The 15,500-nt window shown below is 40.8% G+C and overlaps 1 protein-coding gene across 2 annotated transcripts in view; it reads left to right on the forward strand.

Moving 5' to 3' along the window:
* The window catches only part of LOC116726956 (cGMP-dependent protein kinase 1-like), a 45,473-nt gene extending 31,659 nt beyond the window's left edge, over nt 1-13,814 (forward strand). The window contains exons 4-18 of one of the 2 annotated variants that reach the window (XM_032573928.1): nt 239-344; nt 647-710; nt 789-866; nt 952-1,046; nt 1,550-1,615; nt 2,192-2,266; nt 6,427-6,523; nt 8,061-8,200; nt 8,383-8,472; nt 9,601-9,742; nt 9,964-10,127; nt 10,207-10,329; nt 10,414-10,476; nt 10,559-10,625; nt 10,698-13,814. In XM_032573928.1, the coding sequence (XP_032429819.1) occupies nt 239-344; nt 647-710; nt 789-866; nt 952-1,046; nt 1,550-1,615; nt 2,192-2,266; nt 6,427-6,523; nt 8,061-8,200; nt 8,383-8,472; nt 9,601-9,742; nt 9,964-10,127; nt 10,207-10,329; nt 10,414-10,476; nt 10,559-10,625; nt 10,698-10,796 (1,469 nt within the window). In that variant the 3' untranslated portion in view covers nt 10,797-13,814. Of the gene's footprint in view, nt 1-238; nt 345-646; nt 711-788; nt 867-951; nt 1,047-1,549; nt 1,616-2,191; nt 2,267-5,066; nt 6,310-6,426; nt 6,524-8,060; nt 8,201-8,382; nt 8,473-9,600; nt 9,743-9,963; nt 10,128-10,206; nt 10,330-10,413; nt 10,477-10,558; nt 10,626-10,697 lie in introns of those variants that run through there. The other variant, XM_032573929.1, reaches the window with a different exon arrangement.
* Nucleotides 13,815-15,500: the final 1,686 nt, after the last annotated feature.

Consider the following 15,500-nt stretch of genomic DNA (forward strand, 5'->3'; position numbering starts at 1 on the left):
CATCTGACACACACACACGCACACCCCCCCACACACACACACACACACAGAGAGAAGTGTGTGGTTTCCATGACGACCCGTGCGTGTTTTGTGCACGCACAACGTGGCACGATTTCAGGTCTCACCTGATGCTAACGCACAGTTTAAAGAGGAACATAAAAGCCTACATGCACACAACTCTAAACACAAACATGCAGAACCAGCAGCTCTGCGTTTCAGCTCTAATTGTGTGTTTCAGCTCTGATCCATGTGAAGCTGTGGGCCATCGACCGGCAGTGCTTTCAGACCATCATGATGAGAACCGGACTCATCAAACACTCCGAGTACATGGACTTCCTGAAGAGGTGATTGCCTTAAGAGACGCACGATCTCATCAACACACGCACGGATACAGTCAGCGGCTGCAGAACCAGCTTAATTCACTAAATACATGGTTTTGGACGGAAAAAGTTCTCCGAAGCAAAACGTTCCCTCCATGCAGATGCAGCTGCTGATGTGCAGGCTGCTTTAGAACATTTCTATTAAATATTTAATATTTTTCAGTTGAGCATCCAGAAACCACAAGCACCAACTGAAGCCACGCAAACACTTCAAATGCGGAATTCCCGATTTAAGATAAATTAAGAATGAATTTCTGTCTGCGCAGCGTTCCAACCTTCCAGGGTCTTTCAGAGGAAACCCTCAGTAAGCTGGCAGACGTCATGGAGGAGGTGAGTCCGCCATCTTGCTCATCGTCTCTCCTTCGTCTGCTGTGAATCGTCCAATCAGACAGTTTGCTTTGTGTCCAGACTCACTATGACGACGGAGAGTACATCATCCGACAAGGAGCACGAGGAGACACCTTCTTCATCATCAGCAAGGGGAAGGTTAGTCCGCTCTCCTGTTATTAAATGACTGTGACATCATCATTTACTTTAAGAAAACCTGCTGATTAATCACACTTCCTGGTAGGTGAACGTCACTAAGGGGGATTCAGCCAATCAGGAGGCCATTCACCTGAGGGAGCTCGGAAGAGGGGACTGGTTTGGAGAGCGAGCGCTGCAGGGGTAAGACCATGTTGCCCTAAACAACCAATGTCACTCCACCTTTCAGCTCCATCAAGTCATCGAAGCATCCTTCCCTACAATGGACCGTTCAAACACCTCCATGTCCGTCCGTCAGCCCATTGGACGCAACGTCTTATTAAGAGTTTGATGGACAGCTCGCTGCCTGGCTTCATGTCCATGTGCACGAGGCGCTGCACAGTTTTCAGCATGTTTTACATACACCTTTTCCATTTTTGCTCCATTTTTGTTTTTGAAGTTTGCTTAAGTTGGAAAACAAAGACTTTTGAAGTTGATGAAAAAGTTTGTTGTGACGGAATATTTCGAAAGTTGTGATTTTTGGAAAATTGTGAACACATTTGAACTGATCTCAGACAGTTTACTTAAAGTGAGAACTTTATCAGTGGTCATAGACTCCCCAGTGCTCTGAATACAGTTATCTACTAGGCTGGTGGTTTAATCCCCAATAATGCTGTGCATGGGTGTGTGTCTGTGTGTGTTCACAGGGAAGATGTGAGAACAGCCAACGTGATCGCAGTTGAGCCCGTCACCTGCCTGGTTATCGACAGAGAGTGAGTGTTCTCAGCAGTTTCAGAACCAAACAGACCTGGACACAACGTCTGTCTGCCCTGGGTTCAGATTAGTCTTTTCAAGTTGCTCCTTTAAAGCTTGACCGTTTTCCAAACATTAGATTTGAACCGTGGAAAAAGCTGGCACATCTTTCTTAAGTCGATACTGCCCTCTGCTGGCTTTCGGGGCAAACAGCATATACTAATTGCTACACATAAGTAATAAAACCTGTCTAGATTGTTGTGGAGCTTGTGGTCATCCTCACATTTCTCCAGTGGCTCCTCGCTGCTACCTAAAACCAGTCTGAGTCCTTACAGAGGGAGTTCTACATCTTCAACAGCTCTTAAAACTCAGCCTTACACATTGATTTTCCTTTTTCACTGCTGAGGTCCTCTCGGGAATGTTGTGTGGTTCAAGGCAGAGTTAGTCCTTTAAGAGCAACACTAACCCTCACTGAGTTCAGCTTTACTGGGGCTCTGTCCTGTTGGCATGTTTCTGAAATGGACCGAACGTCATGTTGGTTCTCAGATCATTGAAATTAATATAATTTATATATCTCTCTCTCTGTCTCGCCTCAGCTCATTCAAGCACCTGATTGGTGGACTGGACGACGTTTCAAATAAAGTCTACGAGGACGCTGAAGCCAAGGCCAAGTACGTCCGTCAGACAATGACAGGTCTACAGCGTCTATCAGGAAGTTTTCACTCTGCTTTCAGCCGAGCTTTCTAAAATAAAATAAAAACTCTTGATGAAGCAACACATTTTATTTTCAGCTCCATTACTGCACCAGAAACCTCTCTCCCTAAACAACTCTGTTGTGTTGGTGTGAAGGTGATCCCCTCATTAAACCGTCTCCTGCTGTGCATTAATCCCTAATCTCATGTGAGCTTTCATAAGTGAAGTGGGCATCGAGAAACCACAGGAGGCGCAGAGTGGAACCCCGGGGGGTCGTTACAGAGCGATACACATAAAATTAGCATTGAATCCATTCTAAAGAGTGAAACATGTCAATAATGCGCACACTACATCAAAAACACATCTCTGATACTGTTATTATTAACGACCCAGATCTGCTGGGCATATTAACAACAATTTGCGTCTTTTTTCGTCTTAAATTCTTTAACCACTTTATCCCACAGACTGTCCTGCCACCATTACAGCAAACCCTCGAGCTGTTCTTTTAAAAGGGTCGACCGTTATGTGGGTGTCACTGCTCCCTAAAAAACAGAAAAGAAAACAATATCAAGGGTTTCCCTTAAGAAATAGATCCAGAACAACAGGTGGATTTTTTTTGTATTCAGTAGGCTTGATTATTGTTTTGGTGTGTTTACTGAGCTCTATAAAATGATTGTTAGAGTTCTGACCAACATCAGAATCAATGAACATATCCAAACATACCTTTAATACCTACTTTGACCCCATTTTTGGAAAATAAAACTCTGCTTCGTGCTAGTTTTGAATTAGAAAGCGTCTGCTTATTTTTTCAGGTAAAGCTAAATATTTAGAGAGCCTTCATGTCAATCAATCTGTACAGCAGTTGGGATATAATTCAGTCTGACTTCTACCAGGTGGAGAAAGGACAGCTATCAGAGGCGTTTGTGGACCGAGGACACTCCGGTCCAATCAGGGGTCAGCTGCTGCTGTAAACAAGTAGATTCTAGATTAATGGTCAGGAGTCAACTGACTGCCAGTCATGTGACACTGTGCAGCTGGACGCTCTCGTGTTTCCTCTTATGGTATAGATTTAATGTGGCGCACACTCGCAAACCAGACTGTTCAACTGTTATTCACAGCTGTCGCCGTGGCAACGGTAAACAGAAAACAGAGTGTGCAACCTGAGTGTGTGTTTGCCCTTCTAGTGCTCTGCTCTGAGCTGAACTCTGTTCCCTACACTAACCTGAACTTGGTTTAGGTTACTTCTGTTGATCCAAACTGACGGAAAGACCCACAGACATGAAGGGAGAGTTTGTGTTCATCTTTGGTAGGATTTGTTTGTGGGGTTAAAAATATCTCCTAACTGCAGGGAAAAGTGTTCAATTTGAAAATATGCCCAATTTTTATTAGAGTTGTTTTTTAGGATTACCGCAAACAATTTCACACGGAGCTTGATAAGAACATGAAAAGGATAAAGCTACAGAAACAATGCTAAATCTCCTTGTGCTGTATTTCGATATTGAATCTCTTCCCTTTGTTTAAGCTTTTCAAAGCTGCTTGTTTTACTCTGCTTGATCTATCCTTGTGTGTCCTTCGTGTGCTGTGAAGTCCAAATCCCTTTCTTACCACCACCAACTAATTTTAGACTGTTCAAGTGTTCGCCAACAGCGGCTACTGTTTCTGCAGAAACCCGAATCCAGTGCTTGCAGGAAGCAATCTGGTCCTGCATGTAGAACTAAAGAGGCTTCAGTCTGTTGGTCCAGACATGAAACTATAGGAAACAGTGTTCTGAAAAGATATATGATGATTCTATTAGTCTCTTACATTCTTCTGTAAATCTTCCAAGAGGTCCCAGCACGCTGTTTACGTTACTTTCAGGTTTGGACATTGAGTAGACCCCGTGTTTCTCAATACCAGGCCTGAGGGACCACTGCCTACATGTTTTAGGTGCTTCCCTTTTGCCACACACCTGGTTGAATAAGTGGGTGATTAACAGGCCACTTGATGGCATGCAAAGAAGGTCATGCAGTCATTTTAATCAGGTGTTCTAAAACATGTCTGACATATAAAGGGCAGTAGGCCCTGAGGACTGGAACTGAGCAACACTGGACTAGACCATTGCAATATGTTGATTCTGTTCTTGTTTAGCTATTCTGCTGTAGTTGCTGTATTTGGGATCATCGTCCAGTTGACGTCCAAATTTGGGCAAGCTTCACGTTTCAGACAGACAGCCTCACATTTGACTCTAGAATTGTTTGGTTGTGGTTCTTGGTCAGTTCACAGATAGGAAAAGGTAGAAAAAAGCCCATTCATTACACCTTAACCAGCACTATCTAGGGTTTTCTTTAAACATGGTTCTATGCATTATGACCAAACCTCTCTATTTTGATCTCATCTGTCCATAGGACGTTGTACCTTGAATTTCGCGCTTCATTCAAGTACAGTAAGGAAAGTTATCTTACTCAACAATTTTATGCAAGTTTTAGTTGTTAAATCTTTCTCTGATTGTCCTGTCATAAATTTTAACAGTTAAAATGCTGACAAAGTAATCCACTCTCTAATTCAAGAAATGTGCTGGGATGCCAACTCGAAAGAAAATGTAAAGAATCTTCTTCTTATTTTATTCTGAACAATTCATATGTTGTTGGTTGTTTGCGGCCAGATTATAGGATCTGTTGAGAACCAGGTGACCTGATTTTGGTGGCTGGGTACGATTCAGATATAGAACTTTGGCTTAAACCCTTTTTGACCCTCACGTGCAAAGGGCTTAGAGCTGCCATTGTGACAAAATATTTTTTGTTGTTTGTCAGCTCACAGTGAGTTATTCTGGGAAGACATGGCGATGCTGGAACATAACGCTACAGTTATTGGCCTGATTAAATCGGAGTCTGGAGGATTAACAGTCCTAAGTTATGTCAGGTGTGTAACACCTGTGGTGCACGCAAACATAAAAAAAACCTCATTCACACTGAAGGCAGGAACAAACACAACTCCACAGCTGATCCATGGATACGGAAACGCTCATCAAGCTGTGAGGGCCTCTGATAGTCCCTGAAGAAGAAACCTGGGTGTCCTCTAGTTTTCAGGTTGGGACAGTCTGTGCTGCAGCCTCCTGACACTCAGCCAGCCTCCTCAATAACTGACCTTCCTTTAGCGGGTGAACCTCTGAGCAATGTTTCCGCCTCCTAAAAATACCCGTTAGCAGCAGCAACTCCCACCAGTCAGGTCGTCTTATCAGTAGCTGTTCCAGCCTGGAGGATTCAGCCGCTGCAGACCTGAGGCTCATTTGACCTAAAGGACAAACCTCTTAGAGCTTTTCCTCAGTCTGGGTTATAGTCCTTAAAGCGTCCTCGGTTTAACTGCTCTGCTTCAGACCTTCTTGTTCTCTTCCTATCAGTCAGAGAAACAAAAAAGTGATTTTCTTGGAGGTGATGCTGTTCTCAGTCTCTCCTGGATTCTGACAGCAGTTCCTTCACTTCAGGACCAGCCTTTTTCTCTATCTTGATGCACAAACCTCTGGAGGACCCGGCAACCTCACTGCCACGCCGGTACCTCCACAGCAGAGCCCTGCTGATCCACTGCTGCCATAGGTACTACTCGCACCATGTAAACTGGATGTGGAGCTCATCGTTTGAGACGGCTCTGCTGCAGACGCTCTGCCGAACATTCTCGTGAGGTTCCAGATTTTGCTCCAGTTCTGTCTTTGCGTTTTTACATGAAAACATTTTTTTTTTCATAGAATAACGACTGAAACATCATCTAAAGAATCCGATGCATTGAGTTCCATTCATAAATATTCATCGACCGATTAAAGGCGGATTCACCTTCCTTCCTCTCGGGTCAGGAAGAAATTTTTTTTCCTTATTCTGACCTTATTCAAAATAGTTTCGGAGATGAGAGAGTTGCTTCCTGTCCCAGTGAGGCGGCAGCGGGAGCGTCTCCCCAGTCTTCCTTCTACCCCCTCTCACTCCTTCCCCATCACTTCCTTCTCCATCCACACTTCCAAGAAGTTTCCATTTTTTCGCGTGGTAAAATGCTGCAGGTAGGACAGCAGGGTCTTTGATTAACTGGACAGGTTTTATCCACTTGTATTCTCCATCACAATGAGCCTTTTTTAAACAGACATTCCCACCACATGATTGTGTGTTTATCTTTTCAGGTACGAAGCTGAGAATGCCTTCTTCTCCAGCCTAAAGCTCAATGACTTCAACATCATTGATACTCTGGGAGTTGGAGGCTTTGGAAGAGTTGAGCTGGTACGTCTTGAAGTCTACATGTTTTTCTAGTTAATGCCAGTGATTCTCAGGAGCTCAGAGGTGTTTATGGCCTTAATCAAATGTGTTGAGAGGTCAACATCCATCCATTGATCCATTGGCTATACCTGATTGTCCTTGTCCATTGTGCATCCTGGACAGATCGCCAGTTTGGAGGTCAATGTTCCAGCAGAATAATGAACCAGAAACTACTGTATCTGTTCCACACCAGTTTCTGAACAGTGATGAACAAGTTTCAGACATGCTTCAGGATAACGAACCAGTTTTAGACATAAGATAAACTGTTTCATTGTCACTGTGTGATATTTGCACTATGTTTCTAGCAAAGTGTCAGCATCTGTTACTGGAAACCAGTCCAAATGTGGTTGAGGGGTCATACACCTGCAGTCCTGGACCAAAACAGGCTTAGGGATGTTCTGGGTTGGGTTGAGGGAAGCAGAGAGGATGGAGGGATGAGGCATTTGACGCACTGCGGCTCAAGGAGTTAGGTTTCTCTAGGACAGGAGGCGGGGCTGGAGGTGACTGTTGGTTAAAGGGAAAGCCCTGCCACGGGTTTGCCCAAAAACAGATTAGATTCCAGGCTTGGGGGGGAGAAGGGGGTCCTCCTGAAGTATTTTTAGTCATCCGGAGTGTAAGAAGGTGAACTCTGACCTCCAGACTGCCTGTCTGACCCAAATGGATTGGTAATGACATCATCGTAACTGAAAATCTGACTGCAGTTTTCCTTACTCCCCTTTGCTTCAGCATGGCCTTAAATCTTCAAGAAATGTTTCTATTTTGAGCTCTTCTCTGCCATCACAATATATTTGTTTTAGATATAAACAATAATCAATAATAAAAGACTTTTTATACAACCAGTCAAAACACCTCTCTGTCTAATTAAAAAAAAGAAATTTCCAACATGTCAGTAAAACCAAACACCTCTCTGTCTAATAAAAAAAAAAAAAAGAAATTTCCAACATGTCAGTAAAACCAAAGTAAAGTACATAGTTGGAGTTGTCTTTGCTGGGAACCTCTGAGTGGAAACCCGGCTCCAGTTGCCAGAGGTTTTCCGTTGATGCTAGCATGATAGGGGCGTCACGGGTTGGGGTTGGAGCTCAGATATCCTGAAGTGGAGAATCCGTCCAGGAATAGGAAGAGATTGTGTCATGACCCACAAGAAGCACAGTGCTGTGTTGACAGCATGAACACTCCTCAGTAAATCCTAACATCCTTGAAGCACATTTCCTGAGTTTTTAACTTTACAACGCTTATAAAGTTTCTAAAATAAGCGACGGTATAATCTAAAAGAATCATTTTTAAAAAGCAGGCCACATTCAACCAGAAGCAGAAATCAGAAAAGAACCACATGCAGGGAAAGTAAATAGACGTTCAGCTGGTCATTTTCGGACACATTGCACAAAGCGAAAAACACAAACACAACTCTCTGCAGGTTGCCAGTTGTACTGTGATGTCACATTGCAAATATTTTGTATCAATTGATCTTTATTGCCCTACTGCGTATACTGTCTTTGTGTAGGTGCAGCTGAAGAACGAGGAGGCTAAAACGTTCGCCATGAAGATCCTGAAGAAGCGTCACATCGTGGACACGAGGCAGCAGGAGCACATCCGTGCAGAGAAACATATCATGACCGAAGCACACTCAGACTTCATTGTCAGGTCAGAAAACTGTGTGTTTTTATGTCTCATAAAACAATTCATGTAAAAAAAAGACAAAGGTGCCAGTAAAGCATACTAGTTTCACCTTTAAAAAAAATGAAACAAGCACTTTAATTTGTCCTCATGTAAATAAAGTTGCAGACGTGTCGGGTTCTCTCTGTGACTCTATTCTTGGTGTTCAGGTTGTACCGGACGTTTAAAGACAGTAAATATTTATACATGCTGTTGGAGGCGTGTCTGGGTGGAGAGCTGTGGACCATACTGAGAGACAAGTACGCTGCTCGCCGAGATGATACCTGAGTGACTAAAGATTTCTTTAACTTTACTGTCATCACAGTTATTACTCAATAATCAAAATAAATGATTGAATACGTTTTTACTTCTTTACCATAACATCATTCACCTGTTTATGTCAAGAATAGGATCTCTAACGCTTTTGTAATGTTACATAATGTATAACTATTACTTGAGACTGTATTGGATTGATTTTTAGTATTGATATCTGTATTAGATTAGCTGAGCTCATTTACAATTACGCTATGAATTACAGAGCAAATGCGGGAAAAAATAATAATAAAAAAAAACATTTATTTGTTTTGTCATTTTGTTGTTTTTTTTGGATAATATTACGATTTATAGTGAAAATGTATATTTGAAATTCTTTTGTATTTTTTATTTTTTTTTACAGTGGATCCCCAGTATTCATTGGGACCACAACAGCTTGCAAAGACCTAAAATCAATGAATACTTGGGAATGTCTCTAAATGCTTATAAGTGCCTGTTGTAATGATTCAAACACCAAATATACCTTAATATGAATTAATAAGCACAGTAGAAGCCATCTTGTTGCTACCACGGAAGCTAATGCAGTCTACCTTACCTCTGCCCCAGGGGGTACAACCAATCAGCAGCAAAAATAAATAAATAAATAAAAAAAAATAATAATAGCACCCCTGAGTTGACTGCTTTGTAAATACTACCCAACAGCATATAACATGGCATTATGCACTGTTATTCTTGCTTCCCAAACTGTATTTTCTTTTGAATATCTTATATTCTATATAAAAATCAACAAATAGGCAAATATTTCAGCAAATAATTTGGAGTAATAGTCCACAAAAAAAAAAAAATCCACCAATAAGTGAATTCAGAAGTTCTGAACCGCAAATAGGCAGGGTCTACTGTAACAAAATGATTACAAATATAATTCACATATTTGAATTTTGAATGAACAGAAAAATACATATTCTCCACATATTGGGTCTTTATTACGCAATCTTATAATTATGTTCATATTTTAAATTAACATTTGAATGTGTTTGATGAAGAATTTGACTGGTATGAAAATGTCTCCAAATTCCAAATACATTGATAATTTTCTGCATCTCTGTTGGTTGCAGAGGTTCGTTTGATGACTCCACCACTAGGTTCTACACTGGCTGCGTGGTTGAAGCATTCGCTTACTTGCATGCCAAAGGCATCATCTACAGAGACCTGAAACCTGAGAACCTGATCCTGGACAGCCGAGGATATGCTAAGCTGGTACGTCCACCAGGTCCACGCGGGCTACCTGTGACTCATGTTCAAAAAGCTCCAACCGCTTTTGGTGAATGAACTGAATCTGTGAATCTAAATCTTTGTCTTCCAAGAAACTCCAATCATGTAACTACGGTCACAGGAAGCGAAATTACTATCCGCTTCCTCTGAATAAACTCCTTGATAGCGTCCAACGAAGGAAAATAAAAAGCACTGTCCTTTTGCAGGTGGATTTTGGTTTTGCAAAGAAGATTGGATTCTGCAAGAAAACATGGACGTTCTGTGGGACGCCGGAATACGTTGCTCCAGAGATCATTTTGAATAAGGGCCATGACGTGTCGGCTGACTACTGGTCTCTGGGGATCCTGATGTATGAGCTACTGACTGGCAGGTAGGGATTCCTACACCCGACGTCGGAAAAATCTGAAATGACCAGTTCGGAGTCCGACAGTGTCTGTTTGCGTCTGCAGTCCTCCGTTCTCAGGTCCAGATCCGATGAAAACGTACAACATCATACTGAAAGGCATTGACATGGTTGAGTTCCCCAAGAAGATCACCAAGAATGCTGCCAACCTCATCAAGAAGCTCTGCAGGTAGCATGGACTGTTTCCTGAAACATAATTAACTAATTCCTACTCCAAATTAACTATTTAGCCATGTCTTCCTCATGTCTGCAGGGATAGTCCATCGGAGAGACTAGGAAATCTGAAAAATGGAGTGAAGGACATCCAGAAGCACAAGTAAGAGAGCTAAATATTTTGTAAGTGAGCTAAACATTTACTTTCGATCGTTTGGAAATTAACTGAATGTTTGTGTGTTCAGGTGGTTCGAAGGATTCAACTGGGAAGGACTGAAGAAAGGAACACTAAGTCCACCCATCACACCCAAGGTAGGTTAGGAGGAAATCAAAATCCACTTTGGGGGGGGGGTTCCTGGTCTTGAGTTGTACTTTTGCTTCCAGGTGTCCTCTCCAATCGACACCAGTAACTTTGACAGTTTTCCAGAAGACACGGACGAGCCGCCGCCCGATGATAACTCAGGATGGGACTATGACTTCTAAACCGAGTCTGCATCTTTGAGACGGCGTTAAAGTTGAAGACCCACCAGGTGAAGAAGCCAACTGTGGCGGGTTTGTGCCCAATATGAACTTGGGGCCGAGTGTAGATGGAAGCACATGGAGAAAAGTTCTCTGGAAGATCGAAGGGATCCAGCGGATCAGCTCTGTTCATTCAAGAAGAGTTGAGCAATGAAGCAGCTCAGTGTCCAGAGCTGGGGGTTTACCTCCCCTGGCTTTACTTTTTTTTTTTTTGATTCGCTTCTGGTTCTGGGACGTCACCGGGCATGATGAACAGTTGAGCCAAATAGACGGCTGCTGAAATTTTCTAAGAATCTGAGTTGTCGTTTAGGCTGCAGAGGAACTCTGAGGAAGTTCTGTCATCACATGGACCATAGAGGGCGTCTATGAACCCACTTTGTTACTGCAAATGAACCGAACCGGCTGCAAATATAGTGAGTCTTGAGTTTGTGTCAAAAAGTGCCAGTTCGTAGCATTCAGCTTTTAAAAATCCCACCAGAAAGCTGACAGAACTTGAATCACCGTCTGCTTCCTCTGAAATGTGAAAGATGTTATTCACAATATATCTTCTCACCTGGAGATCTTTTTTTCTTCTTTTTTATCAACAAGCTTGGGGTTATAAACGAGGTTTAGCTCGCTTTTCCTGGGTCGTATAATTAGTTTAATTGAGCAACTCTAATAAATAAGCAAATAAATGTTTTAAATACTAACATATTTTATTATTTTAATATTATTTTGTGTTTAAATTACATTACTTTATAAATAATTGATTTATTAAATTCAATAAATTGAAATTAAAAAAAGATTCAGAACATTTAATTTCTTACTCTCCTAGAAATAGAAAAAATAATTAGCATTACTCAATCCAAGTAAAATAGAAGTCAATAAAATGCTGTGCACTTTATTGATGAGTTAAGTTTTTTGTTTTTTTTATATGTATGGCAAAAACCTACTGGATCAAATCAGATTTTATGTCAGTTACAAGAGAGTGAAAATAGTAAAAAATTATAATAATAATGAAATGATTATGTGAAACTGTTGACCCTACAAAAATGCCTTTCTTCATCATCGAAAGGTGGATGAACGGAGATCAGAATGGTTTCCCAGGGCTCTGGTACTTAAACTTGGTGCATCACAACGTTATTTTGGTAGAATTCGGATTGTTATTAACCTGCCAAAGTACAACACTGCCCAAAGCCTCAGAGCCTGTTTGTGCATTAATAAAACATAACTGAAGAGTGAGTCCACATTCAGCTCTCTAACTGAGGGCCAGTTTATATACGACTCCTATAGTGGCAGGAATAACTTCCTTACAGCCACCTAAATGCCTTCAGTCATAACTTCCTTTCTAAAAACTGAAGAAACTTTGAGGATGCAGTACAAGTTTCTGCTTTGAAACTTTGCAAGTTTTTACACAATTAATCTTTGAGTGGCAGCATGAAACTGATATTAGGTGTCTTGAGTATTCCAACATATACAGTACAGGCACTTCCACATTTCTGTTCCTCTTCAGGTGGTTGTTTGGGAGGTTTGCATGGTCAGTACATGTGTAAAATAGTTTGAAGCAATCTCTTTTGATCATGCTTGCTCCAGTGACAGTATCAATCATTTAAATCCTGCTCGTTCTGAAATCTACAGAATTTGACAAACACTCAGTTCCAGACAGTTCCTGTATGACGGTGTAATCTCACACAAAGATCTCCTGTTCGTGAACGAATGTCAAAAATGTCCATGCTGAGCTTGAAACCTTCCACTTGGCAGGTGTAATTACTAAAACAGTCAGAGATGATGTTTCTATTAAAGAAAAGAAAACCATCGGCTGGTTCTCAAGCATTTCAGATGAATTGCAGTGTTTGCTACCATCTGGTGGGTAAATGTTGCTATTGTAGTTCTCTAATGGCGCTGAGAAAACTTTAAAATCATAGTTTTTTTGACCGTTGTGCCTAAATGTGATGTGTGGATTATGTGACAGCAACCAGCCCTCTCACTTTAAACTGAAAGGAGCTAAACTCGTGGAATCCTTCTTCCGTTCTGTAGACACTTCAATCTAATCGGTTGGCTGTAGTTTTCACTTTGTGCCACTAGATGTCTATGTTTACAAAAACGCTGTACCTTTAACTCGCATTGCTTCCATACACAGCTCAAGATTTCTGCTGCAGATTAAAATTAACTCTGAAATTGATGACAGATGATGATAAGGTTTGCTCTCTCTCCATCTGATCAATCAGTTCCCGATTCATCCACTAAATAAGCTCTACAGGTTTTTTGGGGTTTTTTTTTAAAGGAAAGTCAAGCACAATCCCACTTCAAATCAGACGAGGATTAAATGTCAACTTTCTTCATTAAGCTTAAAATCATGGTTGAAAAAGATGTGGCTGCAGCAAAATACGCGATTACGTGCAGGAGCTTTGCATGCTAACAAAGTTTATGTGAAATAGTTTCAACAATTGTGCAATTTTGATGTTCCAGTCCTCAAATGAGGATATCTGATCTCTGTATTTTGTGCCGTTTTTAAAAGAGTGAACACCTGTCTGTATTTTGTATGAAGTTTTTGTATCACCAGTCAGACTTTACTGGAATATTTTTGTAAAACAATCAGTGGCGTGACGTCTCTGCATGACGACAGTGGTCACGGTGTGTGGTTTGCACCACCAGAGGGCATGGTAGAGGTCAATCAGTACAATCAAAATGTTATGACTTTTATTTTTTTCCTAAAAGTCAAATATAAAGATAAGTTCCTTTTATGTGTTTTCAGTCAGCCAGCATGAGGCTCTAGAGGCACTGACACAATAAAACCACGTGTTTCTCAATGTCAGCGAGGTCATGTTGGAACATTAAAGTTTAGTTTTGGACCACAAGGAAAAAAAATGTGTACATTTAAGTGATGCTATTTTGTGCTTATTGGTGATTTATTTGTATATTAAGAAATATGTTCCTATAGTTTCTATGTATTTAACATTTATCTTACAATTGTGTTTTAAAAATAAAAGGTTCCAGAATAAACTGAAGCGAATTCTTATTTCTCAACAAAGTCAAATCATGTTCATATGATTCATATGAACAGAAAACAGTTAAATCTGCTGAATTTAAATGTTGAGTGAAGTTTCGCGTACATAACATAGCCACTTGGTTAGCAGCTGATCTGCAGTAAACTGAATGTAGTATTAATTTTTCAATACCAGCAGTCACAACATGACAGGAGTTTCTCGCCGTTCAGTTATCACTACAAAGCAGCACAAATCAGATGTTCTGTACTGTTTCTTAAGCACATAAAAGATTTGAAGACAGAATCAAAGATCAGTTTTATTCAACATATAACCAACTGAAAAAGAATCAGCAATTTCCATTTGGATGAACATGTCAATTATCCATCGATGTGTTTGCAAATGTGCGATTTTTATCATTATTGGGGCCTGCCATAGCGCTGCATTTTTCACATCAGGTAATTCCTGTTTTGGGCAACATAGGACTGGTTTAACCCAACCCCTGTCACACATGGGATTAGTGTGGCCCTTTAAAATGAAGCTTACTAAAAATTTCAAATGAAATATCCCTCTCCGGTCTCAATATTGGCCTTTTCCATAAAATAAGCATTTTAGCTATTTCCTTCTCCCAGGTCAGTGAACCAGTGCATTAACTTTAGCAAATATATTAGCATTTCACTGCATAAGGACAACTTAGCATTTCACTGCCCCCCACTAGTGCGCTGCCTTGCGGGGCAAGCATTTTAGCTATTTTTTATTGAATATCTATGTTTAGTATAGTGAGTGGAACAAGTCAAAGGTATTTATTTATTTTGGTAAAGTGTCAACATTAAACACAGAAAACAAGTGTGACTGGCGATGAATCATAAACTCAGAATTTTTATAACCAAAATGAGGACATTTTTATAATCCAACCCCAAGAATACGAGTAAATAACACAAAAAACACAAAACAATATTAATCGACTATAACGCCAACGTGGCCTATGTGACACACCTGCAGTTATTTCTACATACATGTACAAGCTTGTGTCATCATATGATTCCTCAGTCAATTTATTGACATTTTTCAATTCATAGCTGTCTGTGTGGACTTGATTTTCACATTTGTCATTTATATTTCCTCCCCCTCTGCCTGCACTACACTTTTACATGTTCGCTATAGTTCAACTTGGTGGAGTTAGTCTGTAAGTCATTCATTGTTCTTTCTGAACTTGTTGTACGTGGGTCATGGAAAATTATATTGAAGGTCATGGAGAGTCATGGAAAAGTCATAATTTAGTTTTTTTCTAAATACCAGTGGGAGCCGTGACTTTGGTCTTGAAAAGAACAAAATCTCAACATAACTACACTTTGGTCCAACTGATGATGCAATTTTGAAACATTAAATGGTTGATGTTTTTATCAGCTTCTCAGTACTTCAGTCTGTCTTTTTTACCAAATACTTGCTTACTGTGGCTGAAGTAATTTCTTGGATGACTACTTTTTACTTTTACTTGTGTAAAAATATGTTGAAGTACTCTGGGTATAATCTTTGGGTACTCCATCGATCTGATGTTGAAGAAGAGGAGGATGTTTTGTGTGCATCTCTCTGTGAGGCAGCAGCGTTCACTGACTCTAAGGAGAAGGACGTCCCTCCTCCTCCTTCTCTTTCTCCTTCATCCTGCACATTTATGAATGAGATGATGTCAGCAGCAGGGCCCTCC

This window comes from Xiphophorus hellerii, chromosome 10 (genome assembly GCF_003331165.1).
Source record: "Xiphophorus hellerii strain 12219 chromosome 10, Xiphophorus_hellerii-4.1, whole genome shotgun sequence".
NCBI classification, from domain to species: domain Eukaryota; kingdom Metazoa; phylum Chordata; class Actinopteri; order Cyprinodontiformes; family Poeciliidae; genus Xiphophorus; species Xiphophorus hellerii.